At 36.3% G+C, this 23403-nt stretch overlaps 1 protein-coding gene across 3 annotated transcripts in view; it reads left to right on the top strand.

The window, feature by feature from the left end:
* The window catches only part of Grm5 (glutamate metabotropic receptor 5), a 428521-nt gene that overhangs the window by 370379 nt on the left and 34739 nt on the right, over window positions 1–23403 (top strand). For all 3 annotated transcript variants that reach the window (XM_071616595.1, XM_071616594.1, XM_027942484.3), the window contains exon 7: window positions 10380–11319. In XM_071616595.1, coding sequence (XP_071472696.1) covers window positions 10380–11319 — 940 coding nt within the window. The remainder of the gene's footprint in view (window positions 1–10379; window positions 11320–23403) is intronic.

Raw genomic sequence — 23403 nt, 5'->3', positions numbered from 1 at the left:
TGAATTTGTGCAATGGAAGCCAAGACACAAATCCCCATATATTAAGTACCTGTCACCCATCTTAATAGGAACTTTGTATTCTGCCTTCTAATCCACTTGAAATCTCAAAAAGGTTAGAATCATGATCCTTATTTTACAGGAAATGGATTAAAAACAGAAAATAGCTATGCTTGTGATAACACAGTAAGCAGAAATCAGGGCTGAAGCCCTGTCCTGTCTTCATATAAAATCTGTCCTTTTTCCTGTGACTTTCTGCATTCTTTGTTAAAGGATTTCTAAAATGTAGTGAAAAAAAAAATTCTATTCATTGATTCTTTTCAAATAATGAGCTTGAAGAAGATGTTTTGATTAATACTGAAATAAGTAATGATTTTTTAAAAAAAAATAATATGCCATGGGTCATACATTGATCAATTGTAAAAAGCCTTTTTTCTTTTCCAATTTATAAATTCTTATCAACATATAAATGTGCTTTCCTATCAGATATATAAATTGTGTGGTGTATTTATAGATGTAAACACCACTTACTCCAGGACAAAAAAAAAAAAAAAGTGCTGAAAACCCATCTCAATGGAACCTCTCAAAACAAGTCCTAAAAGAAAACACAAACCAGTTTTTATCCTGCCAGAAACCATGCAATGAAAAATGTGCACTGTGCTCTTCCTCACCTTGATAAGTTTGTGGTCTGGCCAAAACAATGTAAGCATGGTCAAAACCGCACTGACATGCCCAGACTACAGAAAAGTATGTGGTTTCATTGATTTCAGTTTTTGATAGATATAGCTTACCCAAAATAAATAATCACATTTCCCCCGAAGAACATAAAACATTTTAATGTAGTGTTTACCACTATATTATCTAACCTACTTGGAAAATGATTCGTTAAGCATTGGTATATTACATGAGCAATATGAAACAGATAAATGTCTACTGTCCTGACACCTGTTAAATACTGCATTAGGCAAGTGAAAAATTCATACAGCATTGCGCTCTGCCTTATACTTACAGACAATTTCTGACAATATAATACCATTTACTCAGGGCTGTTTATCTACGAAGAGGCTAGAAAGATAAAACAGTCTGGTTATTCCCCCGAAGAACATTGGAAACAATCTATTAAAACGCACAGGCAATTTAGCAGATGTTGAGTCACTTCTGTTTTATGTATATGCTTCTATTTTTCTCCTTTTCCTTACTTCATAATTATTGTACCACTTTTCAAGTCACAGACTTTCTTACATGGTCCTTGTACTAATCTTTGACAGGCAGGCAAGCAGGTATTTCCATCTTTCCTCCTGAAGTTTTTACTGATTTCCCATCTGAACTCTCAGCAGTAATTCCCTGGGACGTTCTAATTTTCTTATGACACTATATTGCTATGTTGCAGAGTTATCCCTTTGCATATTTGACCTGTATTTGGGTTGTTTCCTTTACATTCTTCTCTTTTCCTTGTCTTTATTTCTTCTTCTATGATTCCTTTCAAATACTTTTTAGTTCTAACCCTACCTCTATACTTCCTTAACCAAAAAGAGATGAAATAGCAGTCCTTACCTCATCAGAATGTTGAGGCATTAAAGAAGGTTTTAAGCATAAAGTGCTTGGCACAGTGCCAGAGGTGTAGTCACAGACCCTGAGTGTTGGGACAGTACTCTATTTTAAAGGAACAGAGACTGCCTTTCTGTCACCATGGTGCTGACCCAGCACCATAAATACAATAAGATGCTCAACAACCTATATACAACTAAGAACTGAGCAATGTGCTCTAGTTGTGCTATGTGAATAATTTTCAATCTTTTTAATGGGTAGGTTAATTAATTAATCTTTCTTCTTATGTACCTTTCTTCTACGTGTAGGTTTTGTTCTCTTATTTTCTCTCTAGAATAGAAACAAGCATTTTAAATTCATCAAGTATATACCAGTAGCTCAGTTGGGAAAATATTTATAATATTGTGTCACTTAAATTTTAGAATCTTACAGGCTTGGGGAAAGAAACAGAAAGTAAAATTTATATCAGAATATGAATACAGTTTTGCAAAAAGCCATAGGAAAGGTAATATAAGCCCAAGCCTTACAACCATCCTGGCCTATCTCAAAAAAGAAGAAAATCAAGGATTTATGGAAATACAGAAGGGTTTAGAAAGAGGTTGCAAAAACTGAGTCATAAAAATCAGAAACCCTTTGAATATCTGAATGAAAAACCAGGAGTAAAAATGCTTTTCTGTATATAACTTATTTGAAAAAATAAGCAAAAAAGCAACAATAACAAAGAATCCAGCAAACTAGGCAAATAGAATGTAATAGTAAACTATTAATATAGTTATTATTAAATATGTGAAACTCCACTGAGAGTGTGTTGGTTTTAAAGTGATGACTTCAATGCCTGATTTTACCAAAATACAAAAATTAGTTTGAAGCATTTTACAGCTGCAGTCCCAAGCAATTTCTTTATTGACCTTTTTCTGGTCATTGGTATTTAATTTCTTATCTGTGAATTCTTCTACAAGGATTTCTTAAAATTAGCACTGTTATTATAGGTAAGGGAATTCTGTATTATCTCTATGTTATGGAAACATTGAGACACACATCAATAGAATAAAAGGCTCATATCCCCAGGAAGTGTGCATTTGCAAGCTGAAAAGGAAGTGTATGTCTTCTTATTCCCCACTTGTCCTCTTCATTAACGTAGTCATCCATTCATGCAACCTACTTAACTGCTGACTGTGTGCCAGGCACTGTTCTTGGCACTAGAAATACAGCAATAAACAAAGAAACCGTTTCCTGCTCTCAGATTGCTCAGTCTACCACATGAAACAGACAAGCAAACATAGACACAAGCCAGAGAGCCCTTTGACTAAATGGGAGGAACCTGTCATTCAGACTCAGGGAATTGTAATACTCATCCTCAAAGAGGATCTACAAAATGGAAGAATACTGAGAAGTTAGCTAGTGATGAGAGATAGAGGGAAAGTAGACAAGAGGCAAGCATTTCAGTCAGCACATTTTATTATTGAAATCCATATGCTGTGTTTTTCCACTCTTATTCATCTGCAGTATGACCAGAAGTCATATTTTTCAAAGCTGTTCCTACAAATGTGCATCTGTGATAATCCTTCCCTTCAGCACTCTGTGGTACTATTAAATCATTCTTTATGTCTTAATTATGAAATAAATCTTGGCATACAATTTCAGATCCTCCAATAAAAGATAACCAATAAAGAAGAACAAAAATTAAAAAAAAACTAAATAAAAATATAGTTCTGAATTTCCAGCTCTTTGAGGGATTTTATTAAGGGAATCTAAAACAAAAATATGTAATAAACCATGAAGGGTATATAATAGACTGGGTCCAATGATGACTGGAGGGTTATGAGTCCACTCCAGCAAAATGGGGATTGTCCACAATCAATTCTTGTTCCCTTGTGCTGTGCTGCTCTGTGCCTATTGGAAACACAGAAAATGTTCTATGCTAGATAACTTTAGGGACATAAAAGCAGCAACACCAATATATGTCTTTGGCCAGAGACTTCCAGGACACATAGACTAGACTGAGAAGCTTGCTGCAAAGCTGAAAACAATGGAATTTCTTAGAAGAAAGCCTGGATTTATGTTAGAATAACAACTATCAAATGCATTTGCCATCATTAGCCATGCCCATGGTAGACGTGACTAATCAATCTGGATTCTATTTCCTACTAAGTAGTCTGAGAACCCCTTTCAGAGGACCAGTTGATGATAATTCCTCCATGGTGTAGCAAAAAAGCATAAATAAGTAAATAAATAACCTTGAGGTTTCAATCTTAGTCCCAGCAAGTAAATACATCTTATTAAAGCTCATATTGTTCCTCTCTGCAAAATAAAGATAATTGCACTTATTTATTTATTATGAAGAAGACATAAAGTTTCTGGTGCATCACCTGGCATGTAGGAGGCACTCAGGAAATGTTAGATTTTTTTCCTTTTGTTCACACTAACATTAATGGTACAAAAGCAGTTTCCAAATGAGTTACTGATGAATCTTGTCTAACATTTTGGAAAGTGGCTAAATTTTAATTTCATGATGTGATCATGGCATGTTTTATTTCAAGCTAAGGTAATAGTAAAAATCACTTCACTCTAGAATGTTCTTTCTCTGCAGAGGACTTAGGGGCTTTGTTGTTGTAAACAGTAAAACACAAACTGGGCATGATGGTGCATGGCTGTAATCCCAAGGGCTCAGGAGGCTGAGGCAGGAAGATTGCAAGTTCAAAGCCAATCTCAGCAATGTAGTGAGACCCTGTCTAAAAATGAAAATAAAAACAGCTGGGGATGGGAAGGCTGAGGGAGGAGGATCCCAAGTTCAAAGCCATCCTCAGCAAAAGTGAGGCACTAAGCAACTCAGTGAGACCCTGTCAATAAGTAAAATAAAAAATAGGGCTGGGGATATGGCTCAATGGTCAAGTGCCCCTGAGTTCAATCCCTGGGTTTAATCCCCAATACCAAAAAAAAAAAAAAAAAAAAAAAAGAATGTTGAAATTAACAGCTTTCTTGGGAGAAATTAATCTGAATTTTATAATTAAATAGCACTTGCTAAAAAGTGATTTCTCTTTATTGTTTCTCCCTTTCCTCACAGAAGAAATGAATTACCCATATAGAATGAATTACTCAAAAATGAGATTAATCAATCATGAAGCATCTATTAAATGATTACTCAGTATAAGGAATCTTTAATGTTAAACATGTCACAACTCTACATAGAAGTAAGCCTTTGAGCTGCTTGCCTAGTTTTGCCCTTTCTGGGTACCAGAATCTTGACTCTGAAATTCAAATACAGTGTGCTGAGTTTGGAATTCCATCTGTAGCAATACATAATAGTTTATAACTTGAGGCTTCTTAAAAGAAGCAAAAAAAAAATTGTTGCAAATGACTTGAGTTTGTTCACCAGAATGAGAATTATACACTTGATTATATAGGAAACATATTAATTTGTGAATTGCTTTACCAATCATATAAGTGATTCTCATTACTGAGGAACCATAGAGAAAAACTGTGGCTAAGTAAGGAATACAGACCTTACCAGTATAACCAAGCAGACCTCCCTACACATACACAAAATAGATTATAGTGAGTGCTGCAGTGAAGAATAAAGCCCACAAATATCTATCTATCTATCTATCTATCTATCTATCTATCTATCTATCTATCTATCATCTCTCACATACACACATGCCACTTCCAATACCTCTCAACTGTGGAAATAATAAAAAAATTATAGCTGAAGCTCAATAAATAGAAAATATGAAAAGATTGGGGATGTGTTCAATTCAGAAAGAATTAAGTCTGCACACTCCTGAAATCCAAGCACAACATCCTAGAGATCCAGATCCAGAGAGGTAAAGAAAGGAGGAAAGGCAGACAAATGGTTGCTGGTGGAGCAGTTTGAAAGCAAGCATGCTGTTTCTAAGTCATCAGTCCTGTGCTTTGGGCAGTTCCACTGCTTATGTAGCAGAGGTAGTCTCCATAGTCCCTTATCAATTGTACCCCTGAAATGGTCTGATCAACATCTGAGAACACATACATCTTATTCTCACAGATTCTCAGCAGCAACTTCCTTTACCCCAAAATACATAGATGTTACAGAGCTTGTTAAGGAGTTCCTGCTCAGCCTGACTTGTAGAATGTCAGGCATCTGTCCTTCATTCCCTCTGCCTGAACAGACACTTAGAACAGGATTTGAAAATGCAGCATCTCAGAACTATTGACTAGAGGAATATTCATTGTGTAGGACTAATATCAAAACACTAAGCATGAGTACCAGCTGTAAGTGAGCAGTCACATTGTTTTCAGGGATTCAGAAAATCAGTGAGTTGTCTATTCTGTTATTAGAGGTATGGGGAACAGATTGGTGGAATCATGTGATGAATATGGACAGTGGTTTTGGCAGCCCACGTTCCCCCAAATATAAAACAAGCATTTATATTTGCAATGTATGTCACTCACTTCACACTATGAAATGATGGATAATTCTAAAGAACCATAAAATTATGAATCAAGCATGAAAGGGAGAGAAAGTGAGATATGAACATCTACTTAAATGAATGCTATCAGAATGCAGGATATGGCTTTCTAGTCTGTGGTTCAAATACATTTCTAGAAAAGAATGTTAATGTATATCTTCTGATGATCACAAAATATTTGTTAGATGAAACTTCATTACCATGTTCAAGATTATTTAGCATAAACTACAATAACATATGCTATATTAATTAAATACATAAGAAAACTATAAAATGTATACAATTAAGATTCCTAGCCTCTAAATATACTTCTAGAAATTTACCATTATACCAAGAATAAAGCAAGGGATAAAAAAAAACTATTTATGAAAAATGTCCAGTAATTAGAAGAAAATAAAGAAGAAACTGAAAAAGAATAACTAGGTATTCAGATGTTTGCTGACCAGTGCTGTAGAAAGTGGGATAATAAATGGCATTTAAATTTGTATCATAATAAATCAGCATTATCTCAAGATTCTGAGCTTTGTATGTATGTATGTATGTATGTATGTATGTTCCAACTTAGGAAAAACACTACTCCTCATTCAAAACAAATAGATGTCAGAGTTGACAGGAAAACATAATGATATACTCCTTGGGAAGATATTGGTAAAGCTAACAATTGATGCTGCATACATGATATTTGGGTGAGGATAAAGAAAAGAAAAACTGAAACTTCACTGTTAAAGTTAACCTATTAAACTATCTGTTTTTGTTTATTTGTTCATTTGTTTTCGGTACTAAGGATTAAACATGGATATTTAACCACTGAGTCACATCCCCAACTTATTTATTTATTTATTTATGGTTTTGAGACAGGGTCTTGCTTGTTAACTTGCTCAGGGTCTCACTAAATTGCAGAGGTTGGCTTTGAACTTGTGATCTTCCTGCCTGAACCTTCTGAGCCTCTGGAATTATAGGCATGTGCCACCACGCCTGGCCATGTCTTCTATTTCTATGTTTAAACAGATGGTTCCTAAAGCTATAACTTCTACCCTAATGTCTCACCTAAGCCTCTGTTTCCATATGCTCACTTGGTCATAGACACTTCAAACATAACAAATCCAAACCAGAGCAATTTTCTTTCTGTGGTCCTCATCTTAATTGATAACATTACCATCAACTCAGTTTGAAGCCACTCTCCTTGAATCTCCTGTGTACTTTATAATTTCTTTCAATCCTGCTTCTGAAATTTCTTTACAGTTAATTTCCCCAGTACAGTGACTAAGTTTCCATCTTAATCATCTTTGACTGCCTTGTTGTGATAGCTTTCAGACTAGGCTTTCTTCAGTCTCTTGCTGCCACTGTGGACTCCTGCTTTTCCATCACTGCTATTAGTCTTAGCTCATGAAAAGCCTTAAGTGAAGCCAGGTTTACCACCTCTCAAAGGTAGCCCATAAGACATTCACATACTGAATGAGGTCAATTTAATAATCTCTAAGATTGAGTTGCCAATCAAGGACTCAGGACTACCTCTACAGACACTGAGGTTGCTTATTCAAAAGACAATTCCTTTGCCCCACCACAAAATACTGACTCAAAATCTCCTGAGTTTAGACCCCAGAATTTTATTTTTGTGATCTCCTGCAAGTATGTGATACATATCTATTTTTTGGAAACTCTAAGATATCATTCAATTATAAGATTCAGTGATTATAGCATTCTAGTAAGAGTCTAATTTGCTATTCACAGGGAATAATTATAAAAAGTATTTTGTGCAATAGCAGTTTAGCTTTGTGAAAACCAAACATAAATCTTTCTCAGTGTTTTGCATTAAATGAAAAAAATTCATTTGAATGAATAAATTCTGGTAAACTTGTGAAAATAATAGCATCACATTAGAGGCATGTCTCATGCATATTTTTCCCAACACATACATCTAATGAGCTTTCTTTAGTTTCACACGTAATGTTAATTGGTTGCACGTGAAGAGTTCAAGAATATATCTGACATAAAAATATCCTGTGCAAAACATTTAGAAATTAAGATGCTAATTGTATTTAGATGTAAGCAATTAAAATTTAGCAGAACAAAGGGGTAAAAGTAAAGTCTTTAAAGTAAATATTGATGTTTTTAGTAGATTATTTTAGCTAATGAAAGTACTCCTGCCTCACACCACTTCTACCCATGATATTTCCTATACCAGTAAATTATTGTGGATATTAGTAGTTTATGATTTACCAGTGGAAACAAGTCTCTACATAATTAACTGCAGTAGATAATAAATTTGATTGTCAAATAATGCTACAAGAATAAAGATAAGAATGATTAATTTTTCTCTTTATAAAATATTTTCTATAAGGAACAAATTTTTAAATATAAACCTAAGCTCTATAGCCTACTAAGGCATCAGAGATTGTATTTTAGCATATAAGCATCACATATGGACATGGATATCTTAAAATATAGATACTGATATATTAATTAGCAGTAACATATGCATTTATTTATAATTAATGATGTTATACTTAATAATTATCTTGTGTTTTGTCTGGGATATCCTCAAAATTTTAAAAAGCTAAGAGAACTTTGTTTCAATACTAAATGCACACTTAATTAGAATAAGAATAAGAATACATTTTTCTATAGGACCAATTTTTCAAAATGTGTTGAGGAGCTCAAGCTAACTCACAACTCTTATTGAATCCTTAATGAATTTAACCATAATACTTAACTATAATACTAATGCTATTATCTGGAACATGAGATCTTGAGGTAGGAGACCAAAGGGACAGAAATAATAATAATAATAAAAAAAATTTCCTTTATTTCCTTTCTGTAACAGAGCTGCCCACGGGCATATTTTGGAAAAATCACATTCTTCTTGATCATCAATAGGTGGTGTTGTCTTCCCTAACTCCCAGTTACCATTGATATTCAAAGACATGGCAACACCCCAATCAGGGGAAATGGCAAGGTGATAGGAAAACCCTACTTTATATCAATTAATATTTTGTTTGGCTCCATATATATCACAAAATAAGTGAAGTAACTTTAGGCAAAGGAGGTATGCACATACATAATCCAGAGCTAATAACCGGTTTCATGGTTATCAGGAATTTGCCCCCCCTCCCCCAGAGCTTCTCTTTCAAACCCAGAAAATATTTTTTATCCTTAACATTACTTCAAAGAGTAAGGTAATTGCTGGAGGTCCAGACATATCCTTTATGTTCTAGGAAGCAGATGAAAGAAACAAGAAAATGTGAAGTGTGTCCTCTCCAAGATGAATCATTTTCCTTTAAGGAATCCTCTCTTTACAACTTATTTGCTAAAACCTATACATCTGCCACATTTGACAGCAATGGTTGCTGGAGAACATTGTATTTGAGTTGCATCCTTTATCATCCAAAATAAAATTGTGTATCTGTTGCTGTGAGAAAAGGGAAAAATGGATCCTTACAGTCAATTAGTAATTTCTGCCATATTCCCTCAATGTTCATGGTCCTGGTTTCTTGCCTCCTTTTCTACTCAATGAAGCTATTATCTCAATTCAATTAAAAAAAACCCTTTATATTATGGTAATAATTGTTCTAGAGCAATGGTTCTCAACTGACATAAAAATAGGGTTAGTGATGCACACTAACAGCACTTGGAGGGTATTTCAAAAATTACAATGCCCAGACAATTCCCAATCCAATTAAGTCAGAAACTTCAGCAATGAAACAGACCTCAGTATTTTTTTTTAAATCTCTAGGTGATTCCTGAATGCATCCAGGTTTGAGAATCACTGTCCTAAATAAATTTAAAAAGATGACAGATAACCTAAATGATGCCATATTCTATCATATTTTTCTTCTACATAATGAAGTAATATAAAAAACTGCATGTCTTGAGTACACAAAAAGGTTTGTGAGTGGAGACAATTCTCATGGTTGTGAGTTGTTTACCTTTCTCTACTGGAGTTAAGAGTCAATTGTCAGTCTCTAAACCGATAAATTAACGTCATCCTGTATCAATGCAACCCTCCGGTCATATTATTCTCAGCAAGGATGCTGCAAGTGAGAAAAAAAGAGGTAGAAATATTCATCTGTTCATTCAAAAAAATACTATTCAGGTACCTACTCTATGCTGGACACTGCTAAAAGGGTCTCAAATATTTGTATGAGGGCAAGGAATATGATTATCATTATTTTGTTTCACAACCTAGAACAGCTCTTAACACCCAGTATGTAGTCAATAATAGAAAGATTTTCTGATTGAATTTTTAAATGAATTTAAAAACACCAAAGTTAGAAAGGTAGATGAGAGATACACTGAAATATTCATAAGCAGCTGCTTTTACCTTAAGGATCTGCAAACCAAGTAAAGTTCTCTCCCTTTTTTCAACATGTGTCTGTGTCTCTGCAGGTTGTGATTTGATCCCAGTACAGTATCTTCGCTGGGGTGACCCTGAGCCCATTGCAGCTGTGGTGTTTGCCTGCCTCGGCCTGCTGGCCACCCTGTTTGTTACTGTAGTCTTCATCATTTATCGTGATACTCCAGTAGTCAAGTCCTCCAGCAGGGAACTCTGCTACATTATTCTTGCTGGTATCTGCCTGGGCTATTTATGTACCTTCTGCCTCATTGCGAAGCCCAAACAGATTTATTGCTATCTTCAGAGAATTGGCATTGGTCTGTCTCCAGCCATGAGCTACTCAGCCCTAGTAACCAAGACCAACCGCATCGCGAGGATCCTGGCTGGCAGCAAGAAGAAGATCTGTACCAAAAAGCCCAGATTCATGAGTGCCTGTGCCCAGTTGGTGATTGCTTTCATTCTCATATGTATCCAGTTGGGCATTATTGTGGCCCTTTTTATAATGGAGCCTCCGGATATAATGCATGACTATCCAAGCATTCGAGAAGTCTACCTGATTTGTAACACCACCAACCTGGGAGTTGTCACTCCTCTTGGATACAATGGATTGTTGATTCTGAGCTGTACCTTCTATGCATTCAAGACCAGGAATGTTCCAGCTAACTTCAACGAGGCCAAGTATATCGCCTTCACAATGTACACCACCTGCATTATATGGCTGGCCTTTGTGCCAATCTACTTTGGCAGCAACTACAAAATCATCACCATGTGTTTCTCAGTTAGCCTCAGTGCCACAGTGGCCCTAGGCTGCATGTTTGTGCCGAAGGTGTATATCATTCTGGCCAAACCGGAGAGAAACGTGCGCAGCGCCTTCACCACGTCTACCGTGGTGCGCATGCATGTAGGGGATGGCAAGTCGTCCTCCGCAGCCAGCAGATCCAGCAGCCTAGTCAACCTGTGGAAGAGGAGGGGCTCTTCTGGGGAAACCCTAAGGTAAAATGTGTGGGGGCACAGTGGGGTGCACTGCTACACGGGAAGCAGCGGCATTTGCCTTCTTAATATGGAGACACCCGAGTGAATGAAGCAATGGGGGGAAGAGTGCCTTAGGGCTTGGGACCTATTCATTGAATGGTTTTTGTGAGGTTAATAAAATGCAAGTCCACTTATTTGGGCCAAAGATAAAACATATGGAAGTTGAGATTGCAGATAAAGCAAAAAGGTATAGCCAAAGCAGAGTGAGTTCAGGGAAAGCGGAGTAAAATCACTGGGCCAAGAAAAAGATCTCCAGGTCCTGAGGGCACAAAGATATATTAACAACTAAATTTTAACTCACAAGACTAGAGAAGATTATTGTGAATAAATATTATCCTAAGAGCAAAGTGCCAAGAGTCTTATGCATCTGACAGCACTTGAATGTGCCTGAACCTTTATTGAAACTGAGAGGAGCTCTCAACTGCTCATCCCATAAAGACTTGAAGATATAATTACATTTTAGTTTTTAATAGGTAAGTGGCACTCTTTGAAAAATGAGTAGCTGAAAATAGCAAAAACAACCAAATAACTTTGCATATAACTCTTTTAACTCATCAATTTCCCAATTCTCTTTTACCTGTTGTCCCATCACACTCTTAAGTTCACTATCATGAACAGCAACTATTAGGTGATTTCTGTCTGAAAGCAATCTAGATGCAATAGCCAATAAACAATTTCCATGCTGTTAGGGTCTTTCTTATGTTATTACTGACCCGACATGTTAAATGACATTGAGATCATATTATCAGTGGCTTGAGAAAAAATTTCAAGGTATTAAAAAGGCTACATAGATTGTTGACAAGGAACTTCTTATTCCACAGATCCATAGATTGGGAATAAAGATTTCCTCTCTTTAAGAAGCACCACATCAAAAAAGCTAGTCAGGGCATCAGTCCCAAAAAATCTACTAGGATTTAACAGTATTTCTAAAAGCTGGATAAATATAACGGAAGATAAATATCTTTTGAATGGAAGATAGATCTCTAAACAATATTGCTTGAACTAGTCTCCTATACCATCATTTATCCTGCATGAAAATCCTACTTTTCAGTTGCCCTACTTTTTCAAAGCATGAATTATGTGATGGTAAAGATACTGCCTCCATCAAGGTTTGGAAACGATTCACAGGATACTTGAAGAAGTTTATCCATGAGGCCCAATTATTTGTATTATAAACTTTTACCCATACCTCATTCAATTCCTTCCTTTTTCTGCTTCTCATCTCTTTCCTTGCACATTGTGCAAGATATCCATCAAATCATAAATTGTATCTTTCCCTTCTTCAATAAATCCCAGCAATGCTGTGGTTTGTACACAGAAGACCTTCCATATACCTAACCTTCCAGCACATTTTCTATCCATCTTCCTGACTCCTCTATGAAACATTCTTTTCCTAAACTTCGGCAGGATCAGCTTTTCATTTTTGGCCAAGAAAATATTTCCCAAACTTTTATTTTATCACCCTTTATTCAAACAAAATCTTCCAGGGAAGTCTAGGAGATATCGAAAACAGACAATTTGGCATAGGGAGGAATTGTGAGTCTCTTTCTCAGCACTCCCAAGAACTCATCAGGGAAGGCTCTTTAGAGAGATAGCTTGAAGTAATGGCAAAGAACACTGGTTGTGTAACATGTTGTCCTTAGTTTGAACACTGGCACTGGCATTTCCTCTCTCTGCACCTTAATTTTTTCATCTGATAAATCGGAATCACTGACTTCAGAGGACTATAAATAATTAAGGAGATAATGTCTGTAAAGGTTTGACAGCTGATAGATACTTTACTCAAGGTAGCAGAATGCTGTGCAGCACTGTACTTGTATCCTGGCAACATCAACTACCATCAGTGTAATCTTAGGCAACTTCACATAATCTCTCTCTGTCTCAATCCCCACCTCTGTTAAATGAGGATCATGAAATACATACTTTGTAGAGTGTTTGTGAGGACTAAAACTAATACATGTAATATCTGCCACATAGTAATTCTTAAGTATGTTATTTTAACTTGACAGTTGACAGTTGTCAGCATTCCTTCATACCTGAAAGTCATTGTGTCAGAAATGTAAGCAAGAAGATGATATTAATAATGAAAAGACCTTCATAAAGGCAATACATATCTGTAGAGGCTTTGCCTATTCGTCTGAATTTCTCAGGGCATCTCCATCTTTGCAAGGTCTATTCCTTACCAAAATGCCTAGCACACTCGTGTTTCAGCTTAAGCAGTGGTTAGCTCCTTGAAAGTGGGATCTTGTCCACAGTACTCATCACTGTGTCCTCAATGCCTACCTATACCTAGAAGGGTGCATCATACATAGAAGATACTCAATTCATTGGTATGTTTGATGAATGAATGAATTTCAGAAAGTGGTTATATAGTAGGTATTTTTGGTTTTGCTTCTCTCTAAGTGTACATACTACTCCTCAGTGATTCTATTAACTGTTATTAGATTAAGTCTGCACTGTACTGTATTGCAATATCCCTCATGCATTTGTAGTCATCAGTCTCTGCTCAAGAATTGGGTCACTGATCATATTAGATATCATGTTCTCCTAGTAACACTTGATCAATATTTTCGACTATTTTGTTTCTATGTTGGTAAACAAAAGCACAAACAAAAACAACAGATTTTACTGATAGTGCTAATGGAAACAAAATTTTTGAGGATTTTATGACAATGTTTTAACTTGCCCTGTAGTTCCTGATGATCAGATATTGTAATCAGTACATTTGAGTATTAAAATCTCAAAAAGGGCAAGGAGGGACTTTTGATAGTTTATGGGTTTTCTTTTTTATGATCTTGAATAAACCTCAGCCCATCTACATGATTATAACCGAGAGACATTACAATCTAATTATGTAGAGATTTTTTTGGCCATTAATTAAGATATGTAGGCTGGAACCTGCTGTTGATATGGATAAAAGATAGGGCAGAGAAAGAGATCATCCTCTTGCATCACATACATTCCTGTTGCTCTTTTAAGCTGCAGTCCACAGAGAGAGATGAAACTAAACATCCTTTCCTCGATGGTTTCCATAAGCCCCTAATCTAAATATTTCTTCTCTATGACACAAAATCAATATGTTCAAAGTGCTAGTCTAGCATTTATCACATTGTAGGATATCACTAGTTATGCTAGAATTTTACCTCCACTTCAAATTTGCAATTGCATATATGTCTGTGTGTATCACATTATCTGTCGCATTGGAACTTAAATAATGGGGAATAAATGAATGTGAGTGTTAGTAATAACTGCACATCATTCCTGTTTTGAGGATTAAAAGAGGTATGATGCACTAAGTGCTTAGTAGCAGCACATAAAAATTACTTAATATATTATAGCTAAACCTTTAAAATCAGATTTAACTGTGAGGAAGAGAAAACCTATTTTAAGAGGCTATTAAATCTATTTTAAGAAAACCTATTTTAAGATACAATTTGTTTGAGTTTCATATTCTTTATGGTACAAGAAGCATGGAGGCCCAGCATGTGATGTTGGCTTAGAGATGCCAGTGCCAGCACCTCTCCCATTCTCTTGGCTGATGGCTGCAATATAGCTGTCATGGCTATGAAATGCATCCTTTTTATTAGGAGAATGCCCTTCTATCTCATTGTTTGAGAGTGTCTTAAAGAGCTGCAATAGGACCACGGGAAAGTGTGCACTTAGCCTTGTCAGACTCTTCAATGGAAACTGCATGGGAAAAGGGATGACAGTACTCACTGGAAAAGCCAATGAATTGTGTCTGCCACAGAAACTGGTAGTACCTACTAGTAATAGTGGCCATAGTAATAAAAGTCAGGGATAGAGGAAAGAAAAGGAAGTAAAGAAGCAACACAAAGGCGATTAAGAAAAAGTAAAAATTAGAATAGTCCCCCCAAAGTAGTTTATTATCCACTGACCATATTCTGCCACCTTGAAAAACATTTATTAGTCTAACATTTATAATTATCACAAACTATTGCAAGAGGAAGCATCATCCTTCTCATTTTTCAGATGAGAAATTTGAGGTCCAGCATAGATCCACCTGCCTGTCATCTCATGATTGGTAGGTGATGGAGCAGTTTTTAATTCAAGTCTTAGCATATGGTCACTAAAGTCGAACATTTACCACAATATATTCTTTAGAAAATGTCTCACAAATTACTCCATGAAACAGAATATTTTGTGAAATCATCTGGATAAAAAACACAATTCTTTTATTAGATAGAAAGACTGAAGAGTCTTACAGTTCAGAAACCACTAATTTATTAACAATTTCCAATCATTTTCTACACTTATTGTACATAGAACCATGTTTTTCATAATGTTATTATGAAGAATTGATGCTCCTGGGGGCTCTGTTTGAAAAACATCATCACACCTAATAAGATGACATGTTTATGGTGCCTTGAAGAGTAGTTCATATTTACTGAGTCAGTAGCTGGAGGAACCAACATCTACCTCTGGTCGTGGGGACAGAATCACTTTGAGATCTCTGAGAGCCTAAGGAAATAACAGAGCTAATTCTAACAGAGCTAGCAGTTTTTGTGAGGTTAAATGGGCTCACCCTAGAGCACAGAGAAAAGTGCCCAGAGTCAGTCATTCGGTTCACTGAAATAGCAAAGAGAGATTTTTATTTAAATAGGAATGAGTCACTATAGATTTTTTTATACAGAAGCATGCTATTTATGCCATCAATGTATAGAGGTCCCTGTGATTAACATTCTGGTTCTAGTCACTAATTTCCAGCATGACATGGAGCAGCATCAAATCATTGTCAAGCAGATAATGCCAGGCTTCTGTTTAAGGCATTCACTTCAGCGGCAAATTGACAAATGAACACAAACCCTTTTCTGACCTAAACAAAGCATTTAATCTGATGAGTCCAAAGTTCTGGTTCTACAAGATGCAGAATTTCCAGCGACATGGGGCTGGAGCTTTAAAATATAGTGGGCCTTTTATGACTAAATTAATGACAGAGGCCTAAAGCTCTAAATCACAAATTTTCTCAAAAGGTGAAACCCTCCCTTGGGATTCTAGTCAGGTGTAAGAATCATTAGTGTTGTTGCCTCCACTTTACTTAATTTTAGAAACTATCATTTGCCACTTTTGTTTTAATTAAGTAATTAACTTTGCTTTAATTAACATTGTCATGAGGGCTCACTTAGGCTGTCTACTAAAGCAACTGCTAGCCTTTCCATATCCAGTGACCAAATTACAATATGCCTGGGAAATTGGGTCTCTTGTGTGAATTTCAATACACTTCAACCATTATCAGAGCTTTAATGATTTCAATCGCTTAGATTTCATTAAAACGTTATTAATCTTCATGAAGTGATATTTGTGCTGTTTCTTTCTCCAGAATCCTTGGCCTCTTCCTTCTGTTTTTCTAGATCCTATTTATCTTCCAAAGCCAAGAGTCCTCAATGAAACCCAATCAGATTAATTAATCTTGCAGTGTTTACCTCATCAAGCCTCTAAGAGCATTTGTTGTGTATAGTATACGTATAGTATACGTTCAGCACACATTCCTTGTATCTTCCTTATATATTATTTATTCATAGAAATTTGCTGAGGGATGAGCATTTCTGGGCACTCTTCTAGGCCTTAGAGATGTAGGTATTATTTCAAAAATTTTCCATATATATATATATATATATATATATATATATATATATATAGTATTTTTACAACTGTCTAATGCTGTTGTAAATGTGTTTATGTCTCCCTTATTTGCCTAGCACCAGTGTTCAATGATAGCACACATAGTAGGGTATATAGCTTTCAAATCTATTGAGCCACAGCTCACAAGATTCACACAACCATCACAATGAAGAATAACTTTGTTGATTTGATTGGCCATATTTTATCTGATAATACTTTGTTATAAAAATATAAGATAGTTTTTGCCTAACTCCAGACTTTTTAAATCAAGCTTCCATTGAGTACCTGCTCTATGTCAATCACTTTTCCCATCCTGGGGACAAAGATAAATGAACAACAGCTTTTGAGGCACTTTCAGCCTCTCAAAGAAAACTGAATTGGAAACAGGTAAGTTAAATAAAGTGATATTGTGCTATGACAGGAGTCTATGGGGGAAATAGAGGGACCCAAATGTAGAAGTAGTAAATTCTGTCAGGAATTAAAAATAAGCTATAAAAGATTCAGTTCAAACAAGAAAAACTATCTAAACATTTGATTCCCTATTTAGAAGCCTTCAGCCTCTCCACTGAATACGATAGAGCAAAGCCTAACTCTACTCACTCTTAAGAAACACCCTTGTGATCTGATTGATTTTTCCACCAACCAGCCTTGCTTCTGGCCACTTCCTGCATGACTTTCCATTGACTCCCGCCCTCAGTTTTGTTTTCAGGCCTTGTGTTAGCTTTTCATCACTGGCACAAATACCTGAGGAAAACAACTTAGAGAAAGACTTATTTTGGCTCATGGTTTCATAGGTCTCAGTCCATGATTGGCTATCTCTGGGTCCAAGGCAGAACATCATGGCAGAAGGTTATGGCACAAGAAATCTGCTCAGCTCATGGCAGACGTGAAGCAAAGAGAGAGGAAGAGGAAGGGGCCAGGGACAAGACATTCCCCAACACATGCTCCCAAGGACCCAATCCTTCAACAAGGCCCTGCCTCCCACAGTCTCCACCACCTCTCTGTAATCCATTCAGCCATGAATGGATTAATCCACTGATAATCTGCCTCATGATATAATCATTGCCCAATAGCCGAACTTCTGTACATTGTTGCCTAGGGAACCAAAACATGAACCTCTGGGGATGCTTCAGATATAAATTATATGGCCTCTAGCAGGAAACCACATTGATATGAAATGTACTCTCCCCTTCCTTATTCCAACTCAAACTTGATCAGCTCATCCTCATCTTAAATAACACTTCTACTGAAAAGCCTGTCCTGAACTCTGTGACTGCTTTAGGTTCCCCATCTTATGATGAGATGAAACAGGTGCTTCTTGTTACAGAGTATGCTTTACCCAGTGTTATAAGACTCCTCAACATATGCTTATATGCATACACACACACCTGCAAATACTCACACACTCTATCATGAACTCACTAAGAACGAAGATCATGTCTTACTCATTTTCTGTGTCATTGGCCATGCAGCACATAGTCAATACTCAGTGATGTTTGTTAAGTGGATGGATGGATGATAGATGGATGGATAAATAATGATGTCTGAGCTGCATGGATTTTTGCCAGTGAAAAAGGCTGAAGATAGGAAATAATATTTGGTGAGTACTTGCCATGAGGCAGGTAGTGCTCTAAAAGTATTGAAACTTGTTCCCAAACAACCTATAGAGTATGCATTATGAGTCTTTCTATTTTAAAGTTGAGGAAACTGACATGAACAGAGGCTAATTTATTTGCTCTGTGCATTCAGAGAATAAATAGATGAGGCAGAATTAGAATAAGAGAAGGCTGGCTTCCAAGCCCATGAAGTGACCCTTAAATTGTTTCCCATTTCATTCCTTAATATTTGGTAGCCTGAACTCAGGAAAACAGGGACTGAATGAGTGAAAATTGTAACTCTTCCTCAAGGAGTATACTGGAAAACTACTCCCTGGATCTTTATTTGTTTGTCCTTTTCTGACTTAGTCATACCTTCATCTCAACCTGATTTGATTTGTGTTGGTGTCTTCTATAAAGTATATAAAAGCCTCTGAGATAAAATCTGAAAATGTAAAGCTCCTGGCATCTAGAAATTTAATGGTGACTTTGAAATACCTATACAACTTTTGTTTACAAGAATAAAATCTCATCCGTATTTACTATTTATTCACATGAATTATAAGAATTTATACTGCTTTTTTGTATAATTCTTTTTGAAGAGTGGAATGCTTAATCTCAATTGAAATCTCATAAAATAGGCCAGGTTTAGTTTACAGGTTGGTTTAGTTCGCTTTAACTCAACCTGTGCTTTCAGGGCAATAATTATGTCCTGGGTACATTGCTGAGTTCTGGGAGTATAAAGGTAAGTAAGATAAAAGTCTTGCCCTTTGAAGAAGCTCACAGAATAGTGGAGAGACCACCCCATACACATTGTATTGTAGTGTATAAGTGATGAGGGAGATAGATGCACAGGGAAGTGAAAAGTCACTGAGGAGAGAACTGAGTTCAATTCCAAAGTTCCTGGGAGGATGTCACCTGAGTTGGATCTTAAAGAATGATTAAATGATTCAAGTGAAAATGATGGAATGGATGGACTCACTAGGGAACAGCATGAACACCAGACCAGCAAATGGAACATGATGATGCATGTAGGGCATTAAAATCATATAAAATACATGCCAGCAGGTAACAGGAGAAGAGGCTGCCTGAAAGGAGCAAAGGAAGGACATCTACTATGTCCCTAATTGCTTTAGCCTCAGGAGCCAGCTAGCTACATTCCAACCTTCCTTATTTCCTCTTGATAGCCTCTTTCATTTAGCACTCACCCACTTTAGAAATCCAAATCCTTCATACTCACAACCACTTTTCCAATACCAGCCGATGCCTTCCTACTTCGTTCCCAGTGAAAACATATGTGACCTCCCCTGTTTTATCATCATGATTGTCAATGGCTTGCATCATCCTATATGCAGTAAACATTTATTAGGCGACTATTTTAGGAAAAGCTCTATGCTAAGTATTGGATCCCATTGGCTCTTCATATAATGTTATTTTAAAATTTATTCTTAATTGATACATACAATTTGTATAATATTTGACAATAGAAAGTACTGTCCTCTGTATACAAATAAGAAAAAATAATAACAGGCACGTTAGAGACAAAGCAGCTTTAGTTGGTGAAAACTGATAAATGATGTAACCAAAATTTCGGATTCAAACCCAGGTCTTCAAAGCTCTTTGCCATTCATATATTGCCTTTCTGATGGACCCATTTTTCTCAACTATATACCCCATTTTGCTGCTGCTGTTGTTAAATAAGGTCATCAAAACTGTATTTCTGCAATATTTTGATACTGATATTAATCCCAGAGAAAGGGTCCTACAAGGTGACCTGTTTTGGTATCTATACCAAACACTTTTCTTATTTGGTAAACAGGATGCAGCTTTGGCAAGATGGCATCATGAAAGTAGTGTGGTACAGGGAATTCAGCCTTGGCTAAGAGACACGTATTTCATTCTTGGCTCTGCCACTTATAAGCCAGACCCCAGACAAAGCACTTGAACTCTCTGAGCCTCTAAACAGGGATAATAATATTCATCTCATGGGGTCTCTGGGAGCATGATACAGAGTATATCTCACAGTCCAGATCTAGGAGATGTCCATTTCCTTTCTCCTAATCATGGGGTCATCTCAGTTCAATTCCACCAACTACACAACTCTGGTGACATAATGGAAGAATAGGTTCCATGACTTCATTCTTCAAGAAAGTTACTGAAACGGAAATATTTGACTTTGTAAATCTGCTAGAATTACTAGTGAATCATTGCTATATCCTACAGGGACATGACCCTCAAATTTTTCATTATATTCTTAGGTGGTAGGTTTTTATAAAGTTCTGTGTGAGTGCTTTATTTTTTTTCTCCCAGTAATGCTTTCCTCAGAGTTTAAAAGTGGTTTGGGGGATTTTGCTGTTTTTTTTAATTCCTATTGTGGTTTTGTCCATGGATTGATATTTTTTATTTTTAAAAAAACATAATTTTTAACTTGGTCCAGAACACGTGGCTTCATCTTAATTATGCAGAAATTAAATGATGAAGCACTGTGGTAAATTTTATGCATTACATAATATGCAATTGTCTTTGGTGAGGCAAGTTTGTGCGTTTATTGTTCACTTAGTTTTTTTAAAAAAAAATGAATAAAATAATCACAACACCTCTCATGTGCGCAAACTTGCTTCTTGTTCTTGCTTTCTGATATCATGACAGCATACTCCAGATAGCTAAAGCTACCAGAGAGCATGGCTCCCCCTCTGCTGAGTTAAATTGGCATAGCCAAAAATTCAAACAAATAAGGCATCTTCCCTATTTATTTATGTGACATTTTTAGTTTGAGAAAAAAAGGAGACCATGACTTGGTGAACAAACATCAATCAGTCATTGACCTTGCTCTTCCAAAACAAACAATAACTGAAAAGCAATGTGTGGTGAATAATTATAACAAAGCACCCAGTGAAAAAAATAATTACAGCCGGTATTTGTTAAGAGAGTCCAAATCATGGGTGGAACATTACTCCATGTGTTTGGCATATCATTATTTTTATGGACTCAAGCTCTTCAAACCACAGTTTCTAGTTCAATGTGTCTAGGGTGGGACCAGAGAATTTGCATCTTTAACAAACTCCCAAGTAATACCGATGTTGCTGGTATAGGAATCACACTATAGGTTTCCTTTGAAAACCATGGTCTCATATATACTAAGCTCACAACAACCACATGAATCAGCTATTATTAGTATGTCTGTTTTAAAAGTGAGAAAGTCAAAGCTAAGATGGTTAAGTGATCTGTACAAGATTACATTACTGGTTAGGGGCACAAATAAGATTCAAACCCAAGATTGTCCGAATCTAACTGCCATATTCTTTCTATAATAGCAGGACTGATAAGCTTTCAAGAGACTATATCAAGTGGGTAATTGTTCCCTCATTCTTGTTTGCTTGATATTATGCTTTTTGCTTTGCAAACTCATTAAACTCTAGGTATTGCCTGGCTACCTGAGGGTAAATACTAACATTGCTATTAGAAGAGGCTTTTTGCTGATTGAGTTATTAAGTATACTTTCCACTCAATTCACCAAGTAAATTCTACAGCAGACTCAAAGATGTCTCTAAAACATTCATCCAAATTCTCCCCTTCTGTTGGAGGGGTATTGCCTCATGTCCAATCCAGAAGTTGTCATCCTTGTACAAATAAATACCAAATAAATGGGTGCAAATAAATAGCTGTATCAGTGCCAGATGCAAAAATATGCTTAACTAACAGGGAATGTGAAAATACTTTGGATATAATTTGGTTAGACTCTCAGCATGTGGTCATCATATAATATTGCTATAAGAATAAAAGCCAAATCAAGGCAACAAGTAAACCTTACTAAATCTTAGCATGTAGAAAAAGGGAGGTAATAGAACAAAATTTATCCATGTGGATGTTCATTCTCTTTAGTAGCTAGAATAATGGCACCCAAACCTGCTCATGTTCTGTCTCTGGAACCTATAAATATGTTGTTACCTTCTGTGGCAAAAGGAACTTTGCAGATATAATTATGAAGGCTCTTGAGATGGAAAGATGATCATGGATTGTCCAGTAGACCCAATGTAACCACAAAAGCCCTTATAAGAAGGAGTCAGGGGTATTAGAGTCAGAGATTTTAAAATATTCCTTGCCTGGCTTTGAAAATGAAGTAAGAGTCTAGAAGCCAAGGAATGCAGGCAGCCTCTAGAAGCTGGAAAACACAAGGAAATGAATTGTCCCTGGAGCTTCCAGGAGAAACACAGCGCTGTTGTCTTTATGACTGTAGCTCATGAAAACCACTTTACATTCCTGATCTCCACAACTATAAGATAATATTTTATGTCTCTAAGTTTGTGGTCACTTGTTACAAAAACAATACACAACTGGTTTATGTCTGTAAAACCTGGATCCCACATGAATGATCCTATCTTGACTGCAAAACTCACTAAAAACAGACTACTGGATCAGGTAAAGGGAGAGAATATTTTGTCTTCCTCACCCCAAACTCCTGAGTGTGTATCACAAAGGTCACTGTCTTCATGCCATAGCTTCAACATAATTACTCCTCAGAGGTTACTGAGGGAAAGAACATTCTCCTAACTGATCTCTGAGTTGGCTCTGAGTAGGTGCTTAGTAAATTGCTGTTGTAGTAAGTTAGGAGGTTCAAAGGAGACCAAGCTCTCCTGAATACTCCTCCCTCATGCTCCTCAAGGGGAAACAAATCTGCGTTGTAGTAAATTGTCCACATTAACTCTCCCCTCTGCTGTATCCTGTCCTCTTCACTTTGGACACCAAGGTCTTGGGCAGAAGCTGAAAAGAGCAGGGTCACATTTGACACATTGGTGAGAATTAGACAACT

The sequence above is a fragment of the Marmota flaviventris genome, chromosome 9 (genome assembly GCF_047511675.1).
Source record: "Marmota flaviventris isolate mMarFla1 chromosome 9, mMarFla1.hap1, whole genome shotgun sequence".
Taxonomy (NCBI): domain Eukaryota; kingdom Metazoa; phylum Chordata; class Mammalia; order Rodentia; family Sciuridae; genus Marmota; species Marmota flaviventris.
The sequence above is the reverse complement of the archived record's forward strand: the minus strand, read 5'-3'. Positions and strand labels throughout refer to the sequence as shown.